Source organism: Lissotriton helveticus, chromosome 5_1 (assembly GCF_964261635.1).
Source record: "Lissotriton helveticus chromosome 5_1, aLisHel1.1, whole genome shotgun sequence".
Taxonomy (NCBI): Eukaryota; Metazoa; Chordata; class Amphibia; order Caudata; family Salamandridae; genus Lissotriton; species Lissotriton helveticus.
The window spans coordinates 1,574,504,968-1,574,528,746 of NC_136065.1; the positions used below are offsets into that span (position 1 = coordinate 1,574,504,968).

At 46.8% G+C, this 23,779-nt stretch overlaps 1 protein-coding gene across 1 annotated transcript in view; it reads right to left on the bottom strand.

Moving 5' to 3' along the window:
* The window catches only part of LOC144752699 (acidic mammalian chitinase-like), a 397,830-nt gene that overhangs the window by 85,877 nt on the left and 288,174 nt on the right, over nt 1-23,779 (bottom strand). The window contains exon 9 of the mRNA XM_078640565.1: nt 21,781-21,910. Within this exon, the coding sequence (XP_078496691.1) occupies nt 21,781-21,910 (130 nt within the window). The remainder of the gene's footprint in view (nt 1-21,780; nt 21,911-23,779) is intronic.

Consider the following 23,779-nt stretch of genomic DNA (forward strand, 5'->3'; position numbering starts at 1 on the left):
TTCATCTGCTGTTGTTACCAATGCGGCTGGTGCGAAGGCCGTAAGAGCCGGGGCACTAGCGCTAGTCACCCACGCCTGCACTTTGGACTGGTGAGTGTTGTGCTAGAGGCTGGCTGGGAGCATAAGGAGGAGGCATGTAGATAATTGGAGGACCGAGTAGTAACTCGTCATTTGCCCGCTGTTTGGAGGGCATCTCCGGGTAGAGCGCAGAGGTGGTCCTGACAGGGCATTGGCCTGCCATTCCTGATTCTTGCGTTTGTTTAACTTCCTCTCTTCTTCTTATTTCTTCATCTAGTTCTTTTGCGGCCAGATGGGCTGTTTTTCGTAACTCTTTCAATTTTTTCGCTTCCTCTCTTTTCCTGCGATGTTCTGCTTCTTTGCGCCACATGCCAATACTATCGAGCATAGTGGGCGTTGCCTTGTTTATTTTTACAGCTGCTTCTAGTGTTTTTATTTTATTTTTATCAAAAGAACCTATCAGTGGCCACTGATTTTTAGGATCCTTTTTTGTATATTTATGCCATAACCTACTATAAGCTATAGCGACTAGTTCTTGCTTAGTAAACATGTCCTTATTAGGGGTGCCTTCCAGTGGAGCTGGATGGTTCATCTCTAATAAGCGGTCCGGGTTGACCCAACTATGAACCAATGGGGAGAAGATAGGCATGACGGATTACAATGGGGGCAAAAGCCTGCACTACCTATCTTTTCACTATTTGCAAAGACTGGACAGAATATTCTATTCTACGCTATTTGCAAACAGAGAATACCTCCGAAAAGAACCAATTCCCAAAACAGTCAATGTTCGGGCAAACAATCAATCAATGAGGAACGAAATAGGCACGACGTGTTAAAGGTTTGCGTTACCTACCCTTCACTATCGGCAAAGGGAGAGAGAATATTCCTATTCTTCCCCGTTTGCGGACAGAGAAGATCCTTAAGAGAACCAACTTCGAACAATTCAATGCTCGATTCAATCAATCAATCAATGAGGAGAAAAAAATAGGCACGACGTGTTAAAGGCTTGCGTTGCCTACCATTCACTATCTGCAAAGACTAAACAGAGTATGGCGATTCTGTACTTGTTTGTAAATAGAGAATTCCTCAGGAACAGTCAATAAGTAATACTAGTATTTTCAAACAATCAATCAATCAATTTCGCAATTTGTCGTGTATCACGACCTTACCCGGACCGCATGGACAGTTTCTCGTCTTCCGCTTCCAGCGCCCGATCGTCCTCTACTCTCTGTTGCTATCGCGGCACTCCTGGTGGTTCCCAGTCAGGACCGTAGATCACTCGGGAGAGGTCAGCTCGGAATCAGTGAAGTTCAGATGATCGGCTGTCAGACGAGGGTCTATCGGACAGGAGCTCTTTCCGATCGTTGCAGTTGTTCACTCTGTCGTCGGGACCTCTCCCACTGGATCCACGTGTCGCTGATGGGCCCCGCGTTTGGGACGCCAATTGTTAAAGATCAATTCAAAATGGTCAGGCGATTTCAGTAGATGTTTCCTAAGTTAAATTTGCCCGGCGTAAAACGCCTCTAATACCATACGAAGTTATTCAATAAAGAGGCAGGCGCTGGAGACAGGAAGACAGGAAACAAGTTTATTCCGTCGGAGTAGAACACATCAGATCAGACAACAAGGTATTGTCTCGAGGTGCTCTCCAACCTCTTTGAGACCTGGTCTTTTATACACTGGTTTAAGGCATGTGAACGTCCTTTATTACAACAGGGACATTGTGAAGTATGAGAACGACATCACCGGCACCCCCCCCCCCCCAGTTCCGGCCCATTCCAACACATGACAACAGTAGAGGCCCTTTCCCCTCATATGATTGGGAGGGGCCATCACGCAGCTGAGTGTTCTGCCGATTCCTTTGGAATGTGTGCGCCTGATCGAATCTCAGGGGGTGGGGACGTCATGATCAATAGTGATCCCTTTCAGGAGAAGCGAGTGCATGCAGTAGTGGGCAATAAACTGTATCCTCGGGCTAAGGGATGACCAGCGGTTCGTACAGGCAGTCGGGCTCATAGGAAGGGGTCATCAAAGGAGGGTATTCATGGGCGGAAAGGAGGTGTTGGTCAGGCGCGGGGTGTGATTCCCTGAGACAGAGTCATGGGGGGGGTTTCATGGCTTGTGCATGTGAGCGCGGGGGCATCCAGGAGGCGCGGGGAAGGCTTGGAAGGTTCAGGGAAGTGTGCTGACGGGCGATCGTGAACAGGGAGACCATGGTACCCAAAATGGCTGCCGTGTATGCTCATGCGTGAGTCTGCAAGATGGCGTAGATGATGTTCAGTACACGAACTAAAATTCCACACTAGGGGGCGCCAAACAGTGTTGAAGCGAGTGTCTATCGATTGCAATCTTGCTGTGAAAAGTTCCATAGTTATGACATGCAACAAGCGCACAAACCAAGCAGCAATCGGGGGGTGTCTCCGTCTGTTTCCAATATAGCGCTATAAGTTGCTTAGCCGCCCCAAGCATGTGTAAAGCTATTCATCTTCATTTTTACAAGGCAAGCATTTCAGCTGCGTAGCAGATGTGTGGGGCTATGGGTGGCTTCACTGCCCCTCAGAGAGGAGAAGGCTGGGCCCAGTATGGCTAGCTGGACATCTTGGGAGGAAAAGCAAGATCACTACCCAAAAAGGCCCAGGACAGTTTCAGTGGTGCAACTGGCCAGTGGGCACAGGACTGCCTTTGGCAGGATCAGCATGGAACGTGACATTTCACATTAGTGGAAGCGTTGGGAGGGTATGGTGCTTCACACCAACAATCGCATAAACTACCCAGGGACTATGAGCTAATGGTCATGCAATGGTGGCAGGTGGCAAAACCTGCCTCAGAGGTAGAGGTTGGCACTGTGTTCGAGAACACAGCATGAGATTATGATGAAGAAGGTTTGGAGGAAGGAGAATTGGTTGATGAAGACGTGCAACAGGAGGCTGTTGCTCAGTGGTGGAGTACTGTAAAAGGGGGTCACGGGAGGAGGGACACTTATCAGTCTGTTCATGGTGTATTTCAGCATAAATCGGATGGCCACCGGCGGCATGGCAGCCAAGGAATGCCAGACAGGAGGAATCAGATGGCAATCCAGCCGGTTGCAGAACAGACGCCGACCCTGGTGCCAGGCAATTAATGCAGATAGAAGCATTTCGCTGCAGCAATGGTATCGGTTGGGGTGGATGCAATGGAATCGCAGGCTGGGGAAGCCCTGTGGCTGCACAAAGGTTTACATGTGATGGACACAGGGGTAGGTATGAGAAGACGGGGTTACAGATATTGAGTGGGGGTTAAGGCAGGAAAGGAGAGTGGTTCGCAGCTGACATAGGGATCAGGGACAGTTATGGGAGAAGAGAGAGTGGTGGGGGTGGAAAGGCAGAGACTACAAGTGATAAAATTGAAGGAAAGGAGAGTGCTGAAGATAAAAGTTAAGAAGCTTCTCTTCATGGGGATTTCAAAGCCATTGGGAGCTCATTTTATTCTAGCTCCCAAAGAAAACATTTGGAATGGGGACTATGTGGATATGCTGAAGTTGCTGCATAGGGAGTTGTGGTCTGAGGAGCGTGTGAAGGACGAGGAACATGAGTTTGCAAAATGCCTTAAGGTGCTGCCGCTAGGTTTATTCAACACCTATCATGGCCTGATTGTGGATAAGTACATGTTTTTATCCCAGAGGACCAACGTTCAGTTACATATTTTTCAGTGGACGTGGTCATTGCAATGGTCAAGATGATTAGGTAGAGGGGCGCTAACGGTCAAGAGCAACATTAAGTCGGCTTTCCGCTTTCTCCTGGTCCATCCTGATGATTTCCATTTGATGAGCATTCAATTTGAGGACAAGTGGTATGTTGATGAAGCGCTTCTGATAGGGTGCTCTATCCTATGCACTTTTTGAGCGTTTTAGTACGTTTCTCCTATGGGTTTTTTCCTGGAGCACAGGTAATACACAGGTGGCCCATTATCTTGATTTTTTTTATTTGTAGGGGAGCCCAGTTCCTTAGACTGATAGCAGATGTTGGACAGTTTCCTAGAGCTCATGGGTGATCTGGGAGTGCCTTTGGCATGGGAAAAGACAGTTGGACCCAGTACGGTACTGTTATTCTTGGGCATTGAGATTGATTTGATAGAGATGGAGGCTCGCTTATTGGAGGAGAAAAAGTTGACAATGTAATTGCTATTGGAGGCAATGCCGGTGAAGCATAAGGTCATGGTCAAAGAAATACAAGTACTGCTGGGCCATCTAAACTTTGCGTGTTGGGTGGTCTACCATTGTCACATCACCATGTCAGATTATCAGTAGGGGCCATGGAGTCAGGACCAGGATGCCAGGAGAGCTTTGGACAGTAGGAGACAAAGGATGCTTAAGCTGGTGGTAGAGGCGCTGACTTAGTTGATGCATAGATCATATGGTCCGGCTTGGAGGTGATTCTTAGTTAGTGGGTGTTAGACCTGTCTGCCTTTGGGTAGTCCCTCCAATTTATTATTTATTTTGTCCCCTTTTTGCCCCTCATACATTCATCCCTTTTTGTGTCCATTGGATTATTTTTGCGGTGTTGTCCTAGGGGTTAGATGCTCTTTTGCCCTCATAGTTTTTTACCTGAGGCCTAGGTGCCATTTCTGACTGGAAAGTATGGGACCCACAAAATGGTCGCCATTAACTGCCATAATGGTCACCCCTGGACAGGACCCATAGACTAGAGTAGGGACTTTCCAGAACCTTCCAGTCCCTTCTGGACCTTCTGAGGCCACCCTATATAAGGCCAGCTGTAGTGCAGCCATTTTGTCTTTTCAGAGAAGGCTAGCTGGAGTAAAGGCTGTAGCATAAGGTGGGGGTAGGATAATCAGAGGGTTGATCTCCCAGTGTAGGGACGCTTCCTTACTGTTTCACCACCCCTTTCTCCTTGTAGTTACCGACCTGACCCTGCCAGAGGAAATCCTGGAGACCCTGGGCGCATATCCCCATCCAGCCCCCAGAAGAAAGATTGGGTGAGGGAGACTGAACTGGAGTGTAACTCCGATTATTGCCCAGTAAGAAAGGTCCTGATTTAGATTCAAGGAATGGAGGTTTAGACCAAAGCAGGAATTGTAGTGGAGGAGAGAGAAACCTGTGAGCCTGGTCAGTCGCCACAAGAACTAGAAGAGAAATAGGCGTCATCTGGTATTCCAACAGAACCCCCCTCTCTGTACCTGTGGTAACGAACTGCCACAATAGGGGTAGTGGGTTCATCCTGGACGGAGGCTAAAGCTAAGTGCCTGGGGCAGAAACGCCGAGTGGTTTGGCCGTGTAGCGAAGGCCACTCCATGCTTGCTTAGACTGGTGACTGTGGTTGAAAGCTCGCTTTGGGAATCCCTCCCTCGAACTGCGCAGGCCCCGCCGAGTGAACACGGGTCCTGGAGCGAGGGCGGAACCAAAGGAGGAGGTTCACCGGAGCTGAGCAGGCTCTGTCTTTGAGCCGCTAATCTCGCGCGCATGCCCGGTCAGACCGCTTCCCTCAAGGAAGGCGGAGTCAGCACCTGAGGAGGAATCGGGCGGGAGGCAAGCATCGGCTCCCTTCAGCCTGTGTGGCCTTTTAACCCGCGCCAGCTCTACCCACGAGGGGCTGGAGTAGCGGGTGAGGAGGGTCAAGCGGCCGACTGTTACACGCTGAACCCCCCCCCCCCCCGGTGTGAACTTCCATTCTCCAGCGATCCGAGACTCTGGCCCAGTGGGCCCAATGCTGAAAAGTAAGGAGTGTGTGAAGGGGGGAGAGTGAAGGATGAAGATCTTATGATCGAAGGGCAGAGGGGCGGAACCTAATGGTTGGCCTCACTAAGAGTGAACTAAAACCGTCAGAAGCCTTAAAGACTTTCACAAGGAACCTGATTGTATTAAAGCTGATCTGGAACGCTGATTACGTGGTGCTGAGATATAAACCTCCTTGTGACAGGTCTAGAGAAGAGCTTATTCAGAATAGTAGAGTGGGGGGTAATTGGTGTTAACCTATCTTGGAGGTCCAAAGACTCCCTGAGCTTGTAAGGTGGCAAGACACTATTCCTGAGAGCCTATGAATTGTACCTTAATGCTGATAAATTGAATTGTGAGAACTCTTCTAAAACAATTGTAACTGGTAGAGACATGGACTAAATGTATTCTTTTTCTGTACTGACTAAGGATATATAGTAGAAAAGAGAACCTAGTACTATTTTTATAAAACAGCACGTATTTTTCCACAAAAATTTGGTGTAGTGTCGTTTTTAAGTGGAACTGCATTGAGTTACTGCTGGGTGGTATGCAAACTTCACACTTGTGCTTCTGGATATTGACTGTTTTACCCTAGGCCAGGCTACCCTATGAGACTTGGCAAAACTAGGTCCAACATATTGGTGTCTAGCGGTGGGATGAGAACTGTGGTTGCGACTACTCTGCAGTAACTAAGTGTAATCCACTGACCTACACCAGGAGTTTTCTCCTGGCGGCCTTCCTAATTTTTACTTTTGCTTTTTCCAAATTCATTCCTGGTGGTGGGGTGGAGGTAGCTTCAGATTGCCCCTTGTAACTCCATTCTTTTTGTGTGCCTGTCCCTCATTTGCCTTTAGCAAAATGGAATTTGCGTTGGAAGAACTGGACACTTATTCTGTGGCCCAGCTTAGGGACTTTTGTCAACAGATGGGAGTGTTCTTTAAGCGGGATGCCAAGAAGGGGGAGCTCCAGACCAGCTTGAGGGCTTGGGTGGCAGCACATGGAGAAGGGAAGGAGGAGGAAGAGGGGACGGACCGGGACACAGTCATAAAGGTAGAGGGATTGCTCCATCCTGAGATGGGAAACCTACTTCCAGGACCAATGACCTACTCAAGGGGGGGCAGTAGTGTCTCCGGAGGAAGCTTGACCGAAGCTGAACTAACAGACAGGAGGGGAAAAAGGAAGCTGAAGTGGGAGTTAGCCAGGTTAGAACAGGGGAGGGAGGAACAGAGGATGGCTCATGAGCTTAGACTAAAAGAGCTAGAACTCAAGGCTCTACAGTTAGGACTCGCCAACTCTCCAAATGGTGGCAGCGAAACCAGAGAACCAACCAGGGAGTCCAGACCCTACCTGCCTAAGGATATAGTTGCCAGCTATAGTCAGGGGGACGATATAGCCAAATTGCTGGCTGCCTATGAGGTCTCCTTAAGAGCCCATGGGATCCAGGAGAAACACTGGGGGGGTGGGTTGTACAAATATATGCCTCCTACTGGTCGGGACACCTTGTTAGCCTTAGAACCGAAGGAGCAGACCAACGACCCCATCATGAAGTTAGCATTGATCAGAAAGTTTGGGCTAACCCCGGAGAAGTATCGCCAAAAGTTCAGGGGGAGCCACAAGTTAAGCACCCAGAACTTGGTGGATTTCCTGGACTATGCGAGGAAGGCATTGGAGGGCTGGGTACAGGGCAGTGGGGTGAAGGACTATGAGGGTTTGTATGACCTTTTTCTTAAAGAGCATCTACTCGAGAAATGTTTTCCCGAGCTGCGCCAACACCTGGTGGACAGCAAGCTGACCAACCCCTGGAAGCTTGCAGAGGAGGCGGACATCTGGGCAAGTACCCGGGTGTCCTCAAAGGGGACAGGAGGGGATTCCCAAAAGGCCGGATAGGGCACCCCTCAGAAGAAGGAGGGGGAGATAAAAACGGGAGTTCTCTAAAGGTCCCCAAAACAGTTTCCAGGGAAAGGGACAGGTTTCACCCCTAAGGCTAACCCGCCCAGAAACCCTCATCCTGGCCAGAGCCAGCAGCCAAGGGTTGTCCACTGTTTTGAGTGTGGTGGTGTTGGACATTATAAGGGAGATGTCAGATGCCCAAAGAGACCACCCCCTCCCACCGGAGGAAAAGCCCCGGGAGTAGCTAGTGTAGCGCTCGGGAGGAGTTGCCCTTAGATAAGGGGGGTGAGTGGGTGGGTGTCACCTTAGTGTCCCTGGGAGAACGGGAGATGGTTCCTAAGATCCAGGTGCCCCCAAATACTACCAAGTATGGGCAGTGGATCACCATCAATGGCCAGAGAGGAGAGGCTCTGAGAGATACAGGAGCCAGTATGACTATGGTGAGAAGTCAACTGGTGTCTCCAGAGCAGGTGATTCCAAACGTACTCCACCCCGCCGCGATGGCTGACGGCAGAATGGGCCACTACCCTGTGGCCGAGGTTCCCTTTGAGTGGGAAGGGGTTGCAGGTTCACTTCGAGTTGCCGTAAGCCCTGTCGTGCCAGTCGATTGTCTGCTGGGGAATGACATGGAGCACAATGCTTGGAGAGAGGTGGAATACCGGACGCATTCAGAGATGCTGGGTACACCTGACTGGGCCTGTGCAAGCACAAGGTCTGCGACTGCCCAGAGAGGGAGTTCGCCCGGGTTGGAGCCTGAAACAATGGCCCAGCCCGCTGCCAAAAAGGGACAGACCCGAAGACAGGAGAAGCCTGCTTCGGCTTCCACACCCCATGTGACAGATCGGCCACCTGCAGGGGTGGTCCAGGAGTCCGTGGAGGGGGAAGTAGTCTCCCTGGAGGACCTACCCATCCCTGCTGAGTGGCATGTGGAGGGAGGGCCTACCAGGGAGGAGTTCTGTAAGGGCCAGAAGGAGTGCCCTACCCTTGAGGGACTGTGGCGACAGGCCGAGGCCCAGGCAGCAGGGGACGTTGCGGGACACTACCACATTTACTGGGAGGACGGACTCCTCTACAGTGAACCCAAGGTACCCTTACCTGGTTCATCAAGGGCCTTGGTAGTCCCGCAACGGTACCGAGCCTTTCTGCTGGAATTGGCTCATGAAATTCCCTGGGCAGGACACTTAGGTCAGGACAAGACCTTTGCTCGGCTTGTCCCCCACTTTTACTGGCCTCAGATGAAAGTGGCATCTAACACCTACTGTTGGACGTGTGTAACCTGCCAAGCCAGTGGGAAAACAGGGGTGAAGCTGAAACCTCCCCTGGAACCACTTCCTGTCGTTAGCACCCCCTTTGAAAGGGTGGGCATCGACATTGTGGGGCCATTGGATCCACCAACAACAGCTGGTCACAGGTTTATCCTGGTTCTGGTGGATCATGCCACCCGGTACCCAGAGGCAATTCCTCTGAGGACTGTCACTGCACCTGTGGTGGCTAGGGCCCTGATGGGGATCTTTACCCGAGTGGGTTTCCCCAAAGAAGTTGTGTCCGACAGGGGGACCAACTTTATGTCAGCGTACATGCGGGCAATGTGGAAGGAGTGTGGAGTGACCTACCGGTTCACCACTCCCTATCACCCCCAGTCAAATGGACTGGTAGAAGGGTTCAACAAGACCTTGAAGGGCATGATCAGAAGTCTGCCTGAAAGCCTGCGGAGGAAATGGGACGTCCTCCTACCCTGTTTGCTATTTTCCTACAGGGAAGTGCCACAGAAGGGAATGGGCTTCAGCCCCTTTGAGCTTCTGTATGGGCACCCTGTACGCGGTCCTCTCAGCCTGGTGAAGGATGGATGGGAAAAGTCTCCCAGGAAACCCCCCCAGGATGTGGTGAGCTACATGCTGGCCTTCAGGAGCCAAATGGCGAAGTTGTGGAAGCAAGCTTCTGACAACTTGGAGGCCAGCCAGGCAGTCATGAAAGAGTGGTATGACCACAACGCTCACCCGGTGGAGTTGGAGCCTGGCCAGAAAGTGTGGGTAATGGAGCCTGGAGAGCTAAGTGCCCTCCAGGATCGCTGGACAGGCCCCTTTGAGGTGTTAGAAAAGAAGGGTAAGGCCACCTACCTGGTGGACCTTAAGACCCCTCGACAGCCGCTACGGGTGCTACATGCAAATCAACTCAAACCCCACCATGAGAGGCCCGAGGTCATCTTAATGATGGTGACTGATGGAGGAGAGGAAGCGGAAAGCGAACCTCTCCCAGACTTGTTCTCGACTCAAGAAAAGGATGGGTTAGTGGAGGGAGTGATTCTCTCCCCGAACCTAACTCCTGAACAGCGGGAGGACTGCCGCCAGATACTGGAGCAGTACTCTATGTTGTTCTCCCTTGTCCCGGGAAGGACTCACCTGTGTACCCATGATGTGGACACAGGGGACAGCCCACCAGTGAAGTCAAAGACCTACCGGCTGTCCGACAAGGTGAAGGCTAGCATCCATGGAGAGGTTACCAAGATGCTGGAGCTAGGAGTCATAGAACCTCCCAGTAGCCCCTGGTCCAGTGCGGTGGTTCTAGTGCCAAAAGCAGCTCCACCAGGCACCACTCCAGAACTGAGGTTCTGTGTGGATTACCGGGGACTGAACTCAGTTACCAAAACTGATGCTCATCCGATCCCTAGGGCGGATGAATTAATTGACCGGCTGGGAGCTGCCCAATATCTAAGTACCTTTGACCTCACTTCGGGGTACTGGCAGATCTCCCTGACAGATGGAGCTAAGGAAAGGTCAGCCTTCTCCACGCCTGAGGGACACTTCCAATTTTGTGTGATGCCCTTTGGGCTCAAGAATGCCCCTGCCACTTTTCAGCGGCTGGTGAATCAGGTCCTCTCCGGAATGGAGGGTTTCTCCGCTGCTTACCTGGATGACATTGCTGTCTTCAGCAGCAGTTGGGAGGACCATTTGCAACATTTGCAAGCAGTTCTCCAGGCCCTGAAACAAGCTGGCTTGACAATCAAGGCCAGCAAATGTCAGATTGGGCAGGGGTCGGTTGTGTACCTTGGACACTTGGTGGGTAGGGGAACAGTGCAGCCCCTCCAGGCAAAGATTGAGGCAATCATGGCCTGGGAACCCCCCAAGACCCAGACTGAGGTCCGAGCTTTCCTGGGCCTCACAGGTAACTACCGTCGCTTTGTGAAGGGGTATGGCACTATTGTAGCGCCCCTCACAGAGCTTACCTCAAAGAAACAACCTCGACGGGTAGTTTGGACAGAGGCTTGTCAGCAAGCTTTTGAAAAACTGAAGCAGGCAATGTGTGCAGCACCGGTCCTGAGGGCCCCAGACTTCTCCAAGGAGTTCATTGTCCAGACAGATGCATCAGAACATGGCATTGGGGCAGGGTTATCGCAACTTATTGAAGAGGGCCTGGATCAGCCAGTAGTTTTCCTTTCCAGGAGACTGCTTCCCCGGGAACAGAAGTGGAGTGCAATTGAGAGGGAGGCTTTTGCGGTGGTGTGGGCTCTGAAGAAGTTGCGGCCATACCTGTTTGGCTCGCACTTCCTGGTTCAGACTGACCACCGACCCCTTCGTTGGCTGATGCAGATGAAGGGGGAAAATCCCAAGTTGTTGAGATGGTCCATCTCCCTACAGGGAATGGACTTTCGGGTGGAACATCGGCCTGGAGTGGACCACGCCAATGCAGACGGACTCTCTAGGTATTTCCGCCTTAGTGATGAGGACTCCCAAGGGGTTGGGTAGCTCTCCCCACTTTCAGCTGGGGGGGACGCGTGTTAGACCTGTCTGCCTTTGGGTAGTCCCTCCAATTTATTATTTATTTTGTCCCCTTTTTGCCCCTCATACCTTCATCCCTTTTTGTGTCCACTGGATTATTTTTGCGGTGTTGTCCTGGGGGTTAGATGCTCTTTTGCCCTCATAGTTTTGTACCTGAGGCCTAGGTGCCATTTCTGACTGGAAAGTATGGGACCCACAAAATGGTCGCCATTAACTGCCATAATGGTCACCCCTGGACAGGACCCATAGACTAGAGTAGGGACTTTGCAGAACCTTCCGGTCCCTTCTGGACCTTCTGAGGCCACCCTATATAAGGCCAGCTGTAGTGCAGCCATTTTGTCTTTTCAGAGAAGGCTAGCTGGAGTAAAGGCTGTAGCATAAGGTGGGGGTAGGATAATCAGAGGGTTGATCTCCCAGTGTAGGGACGCTTCCTTACTGTTTCACCACCCCTTTCTCCTTGTAGTTACCGACCTGACCCTGCCAGAGGAAATCCTGGAGACCCTGGGCGCATATCCCCATCCAGCCCCCAGAAGAAAGATTGGGTGAGGGAGACTGAACTGGAGTGTAACTCCGATTATTGCCCAGTAAGAAAGGTCCTGATTTAGATTCAAGGAATGGAGGTTTAGACCAAAGCAGGAATTGTAGTGGAGGAGAGAGAAACCTGTGAGCCTGGTCAGTTGCCACAAGAACTAGGAGAGAAATAGGCGTCATCTGGTATTCCAACAGAACCCCCCTCTCTGTACCTGTGGTAACGTACTGCCACAATAGGGGTAGTGGGTTCATCCTGGGCGGAGGCTAAAGCCAAGTGCCTGGGGCAGAAACGCCGATTGGTTTGGCCGTGTAGCGAAGGCCACTCCATGCTTGCTTAGACTGGTGACTGTGGTTGAAAGCTCGCTTTGGGAATCCCTCCCTCGAACTGCGCAGGCCCCGCCGAGTGAACACGGGTCCTGGAGCGAGGGCGGAACCAAAGGAGGAGGTTCACTGGAGCTGAGCAGGCTCTGTCTTTGAGCCGCTAATCTCGCACGCATGCCCGGTCAGACCGTTTCCCTCAAGGAAGGCGGAGTCAGCGCCTGAGGAGGAATCGGGCGGGAGGCGAGCATCGGCTCCCTGCAGCCTGAGTGGCCTTTTACCCCGTGCCAGCTCTACCCACGAGGGGCTGGAGTAGCGGGTGAGGAGGGTCAAGCGGCAGACTGTTACACGCTCCAATTATTGTATGCAGCTTTTTTTGCTTCAGGTTCAGGATGCCCTGGCTAAGGTGTCCGTTAATGTCCTTTGGTGGTCAGAGGGGGGAGGGAGAGGGCAGAAGAGACTAGAGGGTGGCGGTTGGCAGACAAGTTGGTAGGGTTTAGCCAAGTTTATTGTTCTGACAGCTGCAATCCAGACTGAAAGGGAGCGGATAGACAAGCTCATTCCTGAACGAGAAAAGAAGTTTAAGGTTCATTAGGAAGTTAAGTTAGTTACAGGTTAATAGTTGCTGTAAAAATGTAGGGGAGGTTAACAGTCAGCCCAGGAGGAGTTAAAGAATTGCAGGTTTAAATTTTGTGTGGGGGAGGGACTTTTAGGGGTCAGGGTAGTTTAACAAATTAACAAGTTGTATAGCGAGGTTGTATTTTTGTAAGGTGTTAGGCCCAGTTTTATCATTGTGATGTGCACCTGTTTCAATAAAAAAACAGCCTTTTCTCACACTATTTCAAAGTTAGTGGTTTCTGCTGCCTCCCATATTCCCCAACCAAGGGTAGGTGGACCCCGAGTAGGTGACTGTAGTGTGTCTTAGGGAAAGCATAAGGCACAGGACTCCGTTGTACTTGGAGTTAAGTATATTTATTCAAGTTGAAGTAAATATCAAACAAACCCATCAGTCAGCATCCACACATACTCAAGCCCGAGCACAAACTGACAATCGCACCATTGGCATCTAGAATTACAAGGGACTTGAGATGCTGGAAGGCTGGGGACATTCCACCATGGTACATTCTACTCCACCCCTTGATATACTGATATAACATCTTTCCCTTTCAAAAATAACACTAGCAAAATCAGAGATACCTAAAATTAGCATTACACAAATAATAGAATAATAAAAAAACATTTCTTACGTATAACATTCTTGCAAGTAACTAGGCTTCTTTGTCATGCGACCACGTTTAATAATGATGTGCTGTTGACTACCAATTACATAATTACCAAGATTTTCTTTTACATCATGAGTAGCAGACAATTTGTAGTGTCTTGCAGTTAACAATAATGGAACTCTTTTGGCTCCGGATGGACTCCATAGTACTGTGATGTAAGTGTTGGAGTGGAATGCAATAAAGGCTTGGTTCGAATGTTGAGTTTGTAATTACATGCAGACAAATATATATGTGTATTCCTAAGCTCAGTGTGTGGCGTAATCATTGGCAGGTACCCAGGCTGGGAAGGATGCTACACAAATGACTAAAGGTATTTTTATTTCCAGAAAGGTCACACAATTCGTCATACATCACACGTAATAGGATTCATCTTGCTTTATCAATTTCTTTTATATACTTTTTTCTAATTCCTCAAAAAACACTAGATTCCTTACTGCCCACCATCTTCCATAAGCTAATTTAATTGAAGAGCGTGCTACTTTCACCACTTGGAAGGGACCATCAAATTGAAAGTGAACATTAAACTTCTTCTTCTCATGTCCCTTAGCATGACCCAACATTTTCCCCTTTCTCAGCAATTTTTTTTTCAAAATACATTTGCATTTTATTCTGAGTTACACACATTAGCTTTTATCTTTTCTAGATCATACTCCTTCTCATCTTTTTCTTCTTCACTTTGCGTTAAAGAATATTTGTCACTTAACCAACCTAGAACTAATCCAGTAGTAGATTTCCTGCATCTAAACAAGGTAAAAGGAAAAAACGCCTGTAGTACTATGAGGAGCCTTATGATATGTCCATACTTTTCTTCTGACAAAACCATGTACATCTTTACCAAATGTAAGGGCAGTTTGTATACTCTCCTTAGAAATCTGTTCGCCCTCTCCACTGCTCCATTGGATTGTAGCCCCATATACTCAAGTATACTGAGCACCAACTGAAAATCACAATATTGGCATCTAGAATTACAAGGGACTTAAGATGCTGGAAGGCTGGCGACATTCCAACATGCTGCATTCTACTCTACCCCAATACAACAGTGACGTGGACCCCCAGGGGTTCGTGTACCATAGGTACGCTAACCGCTAACAGGAGCAAATGGAGAGTTGTCAAAACTGGTGCTGCACGATTGTGTTTCCCAAAGTTACAACATAGCTTTGCTGTTGTCTTTCGTACCCGCTGAAGTGAATCTGCTTCTTAGGAAGACCTGCATAAGTGAATCTAGAATCTGATGACCCTATACAAATGTGCCTCTGTCGGATCTGCTCAGTGCTTACAGACAACTACCCATAGCAAAGTATGAAATTCGCTTCATTTCTAGTCAGCACTACTACTGTCAGCATGGTCATTGCATTGTGGCCCTTTTATCTTCTTACTTAACCCAGTTATTCACTGAGATAAGGTGATAATTTCTACTTGGCGATCCTTTAGTTATTGGCCTCTGTGTCTATATATCTAGCTTCATATTTATTATTTGTTTTGGTAGCCTGTTACTTAAATCGGGACTATCAACTTTATTTTGTTTGTACAAGACCTCACACGAGCAGTGGCGATCCTCCAACATCCAGAAGTCAGGTAAATGAGAAAATATAATTTTGGGAGAATCATAGACACGCTTTGTCATTTAGTGTGGAACTGGTACTGGCACATAAGATTACGTGGCAATAAATAGCGAGAACAATATATTCCTGAATCATAAGGTGCTACTGAAATACAGGCACCTCTACTTAGGGGTATGCAGGTGCATTCCACTTGAGGCCAGGCATTGCTTTCTGAAGACATGTTCCTGCCAGGAATGATTATTCTTTGGGGTATGTGAGCAAAGACCCACCAGCCTAGGAGGAGGAGATTAGTAGAGTGGGCAGCAGCACTTGTACTGCCACTGTGTTAGGGCTACATCTGTGCTACGGTCAATATCCCTGGCATAGTATTGGCATATCCTAGATACTTGTGGGCATTCTCACAGTATCCCAGCTGTTCCTGGATTACCATTGGCCTACCTTGACTTTGAGGGAATTATTTCCATCATTCTGGCTATCTTTCACTTGATAGTGGCTCTTAAGAGTTGGGGATTTGGTCTCTGCAACTATTCAAACCTAAAGGACAAAATAGGTTGATAGCAAGATGGAGAGAAGGGATTTGCCTAACACTTATTTATTTATTTATTTATTTTTTAAACTTGTATGGCGCACAGCTACCCAAAAAGGGTTTCCCGTATGTTACTATTATGTTATTATATTATATTATTACTAGTATGCATATACTTGAATTATATTTGCATTACCTTCCCAGAGGTAATGGACACGTTTGGAATAGAATCAAGCCAGTTTCTGCTAAAGTACCATGAACAGCGTGAAAGATCTGGAGGGAATTATCAAATGTACATTAGAAGTCGCTGACAATGCCATACTAGGTATAGGACAGTGTAAAATATTTGTCTCCAGATATAAAATCCTGAAGCTAGATTAGGTAAAAACTCATCTGAAAGCTAAGCAACAAGTGTAAAATTACCCACAAGAACCTCTCACAGATAGTGACCAAAATACAGTTTACGTTTATACATCAATAATATCTACACCACTGAAATTGATAAGAATATACCCAGATCGAACCTGGGCTTGGCCAAGATGTAATGAGAATGATGCTTCTTTTCTGTACATTCTTTTGCCTTCTCGCCCTAAGTGTGCTGGGTATGCCCAGACGCAGGTCTCAGGGTCACTGTGCCTCTGCATCAGGCTATCTTGGCTGATGAGGGGTGATACCCCGAAACCGGTCCTGCTTGGGATTAAATCTCAACCCAAAAATGAACAAGCATTGGCATAGCCAATAGGGATCGCCTTTGGCACCTTATAAGTGTTTAGCCATGCAGCACATTATCCCCACTCACATGCTCATACACTCCAACACATAGCACACTGCAACTAGTAGGGCCACTCCTATAAGAAGAAAAGTGAATGGACCAGGCCTACTCTTGTTGGTTACAAATAACAGCAGTGGAAGAAGCACATCATCAGGCATGGGTCAATGTAAAATGTAAGCAGTCGTCTAAAACTGTCAACAACCACAGACAATCTTTATTTTTTGCTAATAAGGAATCACAAAATGGATGCTTGATGCATCTGGGGGATAGTTCTATGGTTCTAGGGAGCAGTTCTGTTCACAGCTTAAAATTTATGAGGGGGTGTAGGCATTCCATGATCTTTTCAACAAAGGTATTTGTTATTATCATTCCTGTCTGAAACCTTACAATGAAAGATTCATGCAAAATGTCTTCTTTCTTATCATGTAAGGTGGAATGGAGGCATTTCTGCCTGTCTGCCTCATCTGCCTATGCTCTGTGATTGTAAAAGTTTAGATTTTTCCACTGTGGAAAAGTAAATTTTGCCATGTTCTGTGTCCCTACGCCCCATCCATCATATGTTATGTATGCATGACCAATATGCATATGTTATTCCCCATTTCTGATTAATGACGCAATTACAGTTGTGTCCACCTCTAGTATGTTAGTTTCCAGTCCTCGTGAATACTACGAATATCAGGCCTATGTAAGTAATGTTGCCACGTTTCTCAGTGTGCACGTTATTCCATTATAAAGTCCCCGTTTCTAGGCCTCAAAAGGGCCCGGACCACAGATTCAGCTCCTGTCTCCTGAAAGCCTCGCTGAGGAGCGATACAGCCCCCACCTGTATCCTCGACCCTTCACTTACTTCCTGCCTCGCAGTGCCCGGTGCACCCCGGCTCTGCCTCTGAGTCTGCCAAAAGTATGTTATAGTTCCTGCTATCAGTTCAGTCCTCCTCTTCTGCATTCCTAAGCTACTGAACTGCATCAATAGTTTCCGTCAGTGTCTAGCCTTCTCGGCTCCACGTTAGAGAAATACTGTATTTAATGGTCATTTAATATTCTTCACGTACTACATGTAGAATAATGCATGGTCCAGTCTTAGAACCAGGTTAGCCTCTCCCCTCATGACTTCTAGTTTATATCAACATGTTCCCTAAACATTAGATACCAGATAGGGTTTAGGTACATGTCGCTCCGACCCTCCAGACTCTAGTCTCTGCTCCTAGCACAGAGTTCGTAGCCCCCAGCTTCTCCTAGTAACACGTCATTGCCAGTTTTCGCGCACCATTAGGTTAGAGGTCCCGGCTCCTTAGGTAGCCCCCTCCTATGTGTCCGCCCATTCATGACATATTCTGTTACGTTTTACTTCACATGTCTAAGTAAACTCCCAGTTACACCTCTTTTTACTGTTATCTCTCGCGACTGCTACACGTCATGCCTTCTGCTCCACCCACTGCTACGCCTACTGCAATGTAATGCTATGTGTTTGCGTTATGTATATAAATGAATGTCTTGTTATTGAATGTTAGCGAGCTCATTCCAGACCAAGCCCCGGCAGCTGCCGGGCCTCTTTTTCCCCTGTCATCCTGTTCCTATGCAGGTTGTCCTGATCCTGTCCTTATGCTGTAATAAACCTACAGAAACTCCTACTACCTCGAATCTTGACTCTTATTTTTTGAGCTATCTGTTATTCATTCATTCATCCAAAAATAGGGTATTATTTATTTATTTACCACATAATGGCGCCCGAACAGGGACTTGCCCTTTCCCCACGCGTCGGTGAAGCCACGCCGACCCCCTGACCCTCTGCAGTCGTGACGGAACCATACCGTGCACCTGGCAGATATTTCTGCTTCAAGTATCCCTCAGGCCCACGGAGGAGACGGAGGAGGCGGTCCAGCATCCGAACGAGACGGTGGAGGAACGCGGCGAGTCCCGACCAGAGCCCAAGCCGAGAGTCCAAGGTCCGAGGTATCCGGAGGTCCACCCGTAACTGAAGTCCGAAGTCCGAAGTTCGTCGTCGTAGTCCAGTCCCGTCCGAGGCCTTCCGTTCCGTGCTGCCCGGTGAGTACCATTGCTGGGGTAGTGTCTAGACAGGGTCAGTCTAAATTGACTCTGGTCCGTGGGTTGGTGGTACCCAAGCTCACAAACGAAGTGTTCACCTAGGTGGATACGGGTCTTGATGTGTTCCTTTATGGGACCGGTATGTCCCGTACTGTTATAGCAGTGCATCCAGTAACTCTAGTCTGTTCCGTTCTCGAGAATTCTGTTCTGTTTTCAGTATTTTCAGGTAGTATTCTGTTCGAACTGTTATTTATAATGTTGTTTAATGTATTTCCAATGTCGTGGTATGCCTGAATTGTTTCCCCAATTGTTATTGTTTTTCGTGTATTGTATTGTGTTCCGATTCAAGTTTAGAATGCCGCTCTTTTCCAAGTTACGTCAGTTAAAAACTAGAAAGGGTCTGCTGGAAGCAGCAGTTCCTGTTCCGCCTAGGGACAGTCCAGGTCACTTTATGTATCAGAAACATGGCATAAGCGCCATATTGTATCTAGATTTATGGGTAGAGTATACCAAACAGTTAGAAGAAAAGTATAGATGGCCCGTATCGGGTACATGGGATGCCGAATGTATCATGCGAGTAGAAGAAGCATTATGGAAAAAGAAAGCCAGACAGTCACAGAAAGATGCCATCGAGTTATGGCGTAAGGAAGCTCATAAAAGAACGGAAAAGGAAGTCAGAAAGTCAGAGTTAAGTAGAGAATCCCAAGAACGAACCCACGAAAGAGAATTAATCGAGATAGGTGAACAAGTTAAAGCCGAACAGTCAGACAGACAGAGGCATGCCCTTATTAAGGGTATGTATCCTCTCCTTGCCGAAGGCTCGCCAAAAGCGACCCCAGAGGCACCCAGTAATTTCCCGCCACCATTAGTTCCGACCAAGCTACGTCACAAACCGACCGCTGCTGATATTTTTATTTCGTCCTATTTGGACGACACAGTCCCAGAATATGCAAATCATGTTCGCGCTCCGCTAGTCCCTGTAAATCAGGCACTTCCCGTTCCTCCAGACACCGGAGTACCTGTTACGGTACCCCCGGGTCAGCCTGCCATACAAGTTCAGCCCACGTTACAATTACCGACCCTGCAAGCACGAAGAATGTCAGTCGACGATTCTAGTCTAGGGGCCGCAGGAGGAGGTCCTCCTCAAACCCCGCCGCCACACAAACGTTTATCAGCACTCGAATTACATGCTCAAGCATCACAGCGTACTCCTAAAAGTAATAAGTCTGTTACAGAAATCAGACAAGCCCTTGCCGAATGTGTTTATGATCCAGTTCCAGGCGAATATAATATGGTTTTATATTCCGTACGCGTAAGAAGGGTGACCGAGTATCTAGTCACCTTACCAAATATGAAAGAAGATCTAGACAGAATATATCGTTTCATCCGTACAGGGGATGATCCAGAAAGTATTGGCGAGATCATGTCTCAAAGGAAAGCCGAGATTCAGCTCATGATATTAAAGTTCCTGATCAATTGTCTAATAAGAGAACAAGATTACCCGTCTAAAGATCCCGCCGAAATGAGAATCCTGACAAGGTGGAGTGATAATATAGCCGAGGGTAAGCACAAGACCATTAGTGCCATGGAAAGTCCGCCCATTCATGACATATTCTGTTACGTTTTACTTCACATGTCTAAGTAAACTCCCAGTTACACCTCTTTTTACTGTTATCTCTCGCGACTGCTACACGTCATGCCTTCTGCTCCACCCACTGCTACGCCTACTGCAATGTAATGCTATGTGTTTGCGTTATGTATATAAATGAATGTCTTGTTATTGAATGTTAGCGAGCTCATTCCAGACCAAGCCCCGGCAGCTGCCGGGCCTCTTTTTCCCCTGTCATCCTGTTCCTATGCAGGTTGTCCTGATCCTGTCCTTATGCTGTAATAAACCTACAGAAACTCCTACTACCTCGAATCTTGACTCTTATTTTTTGAGCTATCTGTTATTCATTCATTCATCCAAAAATAGGGTATTATTTATTTATTTACCACACCACCATACCATTTACAAGTAGATTTAATCAGAGAGCTGAGACATAGAATTTACTCTGAAGAGGCGGGGTGGGGAAATGAAAGAAAGTGAAATGTAGAAATATGCTATATGAATCTTGAAAAGTTACTGATGTTCCGACGTTGATGTATTATGCCCTCGGTGAAGTATCATAGATATAGCTGGGCTCTACCGATTTTGCAGAAATGTATGAATTGTTCCTAGTCTTAATTTGAACTGGTGATTGCAGGTAGGCACCCAACAGCGCTTGTTTGCTGACCAGGACTTATTTTTCAATCAACAAACTTTAATCCAGAACAAGAGAAAGATAGGAAGAAAAGGTGAAAAGAAGGAAAAGAACAACAGTGAGAAAGGGAGACAGCAGGGATGGAACAGAACATGCAGGAGTGAACTAAAGGTACAGGAGGTGTTTGGGGATGGATAAAAAAGGCATGAGATAAAATCAAGAATAGACAGCCTTGGTATTCAGCAATCCAAAAAGTCAGCAGCACTGGCTAGGGGCTTCTGTGAAAAGCTTTGGGCACCGGCACTTATTATTTTACAAATTAAGCAGTGTTATCTACTCCACTGGAATCTATAGTACTCCATTGACTCTCAGCTAGGATTGTGCTGCCTGAACCACAGCAGATACATGCTAATGCATAAGACAACTAGAACTCATGGGCCTATTTATCAAGGGTTTACACAACACAACGTGGCACATGAGCGAAGTAAACTCTAAAATGCAACTTATCAAGCAACGCAAGGCCACTTTACATGTCCCTGAGGTGCTTTATAGTCAGGTGTAATGCAACGTGGTGCAAATCGATACATTGGGTAACTCTGCCCTGGGAAGGCGTGCCATGGGCATCGTGTGGGTGCTCGCACGCAACTCCCATGAATTTTTATGTGTTCCCAGATTTACCATCACTTTCGTGACTTGGGAATGATCCCGAAAAATACGCCTACCCAGGAGAGGCGTAGCGAGTCGAAATATCTTCATTTCTCCTAGATACTTCATCTTTCTATGAGCGCTGTATTTTGCAGCAAACATAAGTAGAGGAAATGCCTTTCAGGATTACCTTTGTGCATGAAGGTCTCCCTTCCTGCACAAAAACAATTCTTCATGCACCGCAGGAAGACTTGCACCATGCTGCAAGGGGGCCTATGTTGACGCTAGGGAGCCCATTGTTCACCAGTGCTGGGGAAAGGACAGGAATGCACTGTATTGTAATAAATATGGTGTATTCCTGCCCTTTCCCTGTAATGCAGCGCAGTAAGATGACTTGCTGCGCTGCACTCCGTTGCATTACTTTCTCATAAATATGGCCCAAAATTGTGTAAATAATAATTACCTGCCAAGAGTGACTTCAGCTTTCTTATAAGAGGATATTTTCCTTCCTTACAGAAAGTCCCGGTAAAGTCATCCAGGTCCACTGTCCAAACCATGGCACCTCCAAACCCATTCTCTTTCAAGAACTTCACCTAAAGAAACAAAGCAAACAAAAGAAGAAATTAAATAGCATCTTCACTCTCCAGAGGACAGTGCTGCATAGAAGAAAATTCCTCACACCTTGATTATTCAACAGCAAAACGTATGTATGGACCACACATGCCTGTACCACACGTCCTTTACCATGCATTGCCTTTTCCACACAAGTTTTTACAATGCATTTGACTTTACCACAAATGCCGTTACAATGAAAATCTAAGTATATATAATGTAAGTGAAACTTTATATATATATAAAATTTAACTTACATGATTATATATATATATATATATATTCACTGAAAAAACCATAGGTTATAGACCATATATAGTTAGGAATTAGCATTTAAAAAACCTTATTTCACTCACACAAAACCAATGAAATTCCATATATAGTTAGTTGTACTAACTATATATCGCGCACCCGCAATCCACTGCTGATCATGTCACATATTACATCATTCATGACATGGTCAGTGACATCACTGATGACATCACTGATGACATCTCAAATGACATCACTGATGACATCACTGATGACAACATCCAGTGACTGTATTTTTCTGTAAAGTTAAAATATGTCTTACATATTGAAGAATGAGTGGATGTATAAGTGTCTGGATGAAGGATTTAGTAGGTGCATGACTGACTGTATGAGTGAGTGGTTAAATGTGTCTCATTGAGTGCATGGGTTAGTGACTAAACTGTCTTAATTTGTGCATCATTATGTCTGTTGTTCTGTAAACTGCTGCATGTGTTGATCAGTAGCTATATGAGTAACTATATGGGTTATTGATTGGTTGCCCAAGCATTTGTATGGGAAACTGAGAGTGTGTGTGGGTGGCTGGGAAGGTGTATGACTCTGTGCATAATGTATGGGTTCAAAAGTGCATGTGGAAACAGCTGTATGGGTGGTTGACTGTGTGCATGACTGTATTGGTGAGTGAATGGATATCTCAGTGCTACATGTCAAAGTAAGTACATATGTAAAACACAGTACATGTGAGAGTTGACATATATAAATAACTGTGCATAAGAGCCAGTGAATGTGTGAGTGGCTGTATGGATCATTGTGCTCTTGTATCCAGGATTGTATAAGTGAGTAAATATGTTTAGTATATGTTTGAATAAGTAAGGTGTGTTTAACTGTATAGTTAAGGAAATGGAGGTGTGATTGATTGTTTGCATGACTGACTAGGTGTGTGTGTAACTTCATGGATGAGTGACAATCTGCGAGTCTGTGTTTACACTGAGTGTATCTAAGGTTATATTAGAGTCTGAAGAGGTTCATCGTATTATCACATGAATGATGTCATCAGTGATGTGATCAGTAATGTCAAATGAGATGTCATCAGTGATGTCATTTGAGATGTCATTTGAGATGTCATCAGTGATGTCATCAGTGATGTCATTAGTGATGTCATTTGAGATGTCATCAGTGATGTCATCAGTGATGTCATTTGAGATGTCATCAGTGATGTCATCAGTGATGTCATTTGAGATGTCATCAGTGATGTCATCAGTGATGTCACTGACCATGTCATGAATGATGTAATATGTGACATGATCAGCAGTGGATTGCGGGTGCGCGATATATAGTTAGTACAACTAACTATATATGGAATTTCATTGGTTTTGTGTGAGTAAAATAAGGTTTTTTAAATGCTAATTCCTAACTATATATGGTCTATAACCTATGGTTTTTTCAGTGAATTTTCAAGGTTTTGTAAATGCTAATTCCTAACTATATATGGTCTATAACCTATGGTTTTTTCAATGAATTTCATTGGTTTTTTAAAAGCTAATATCTATAGCTGTAAAATTTATTCTTCTTTAAATCCAAAAATATATTTTATATGTTTA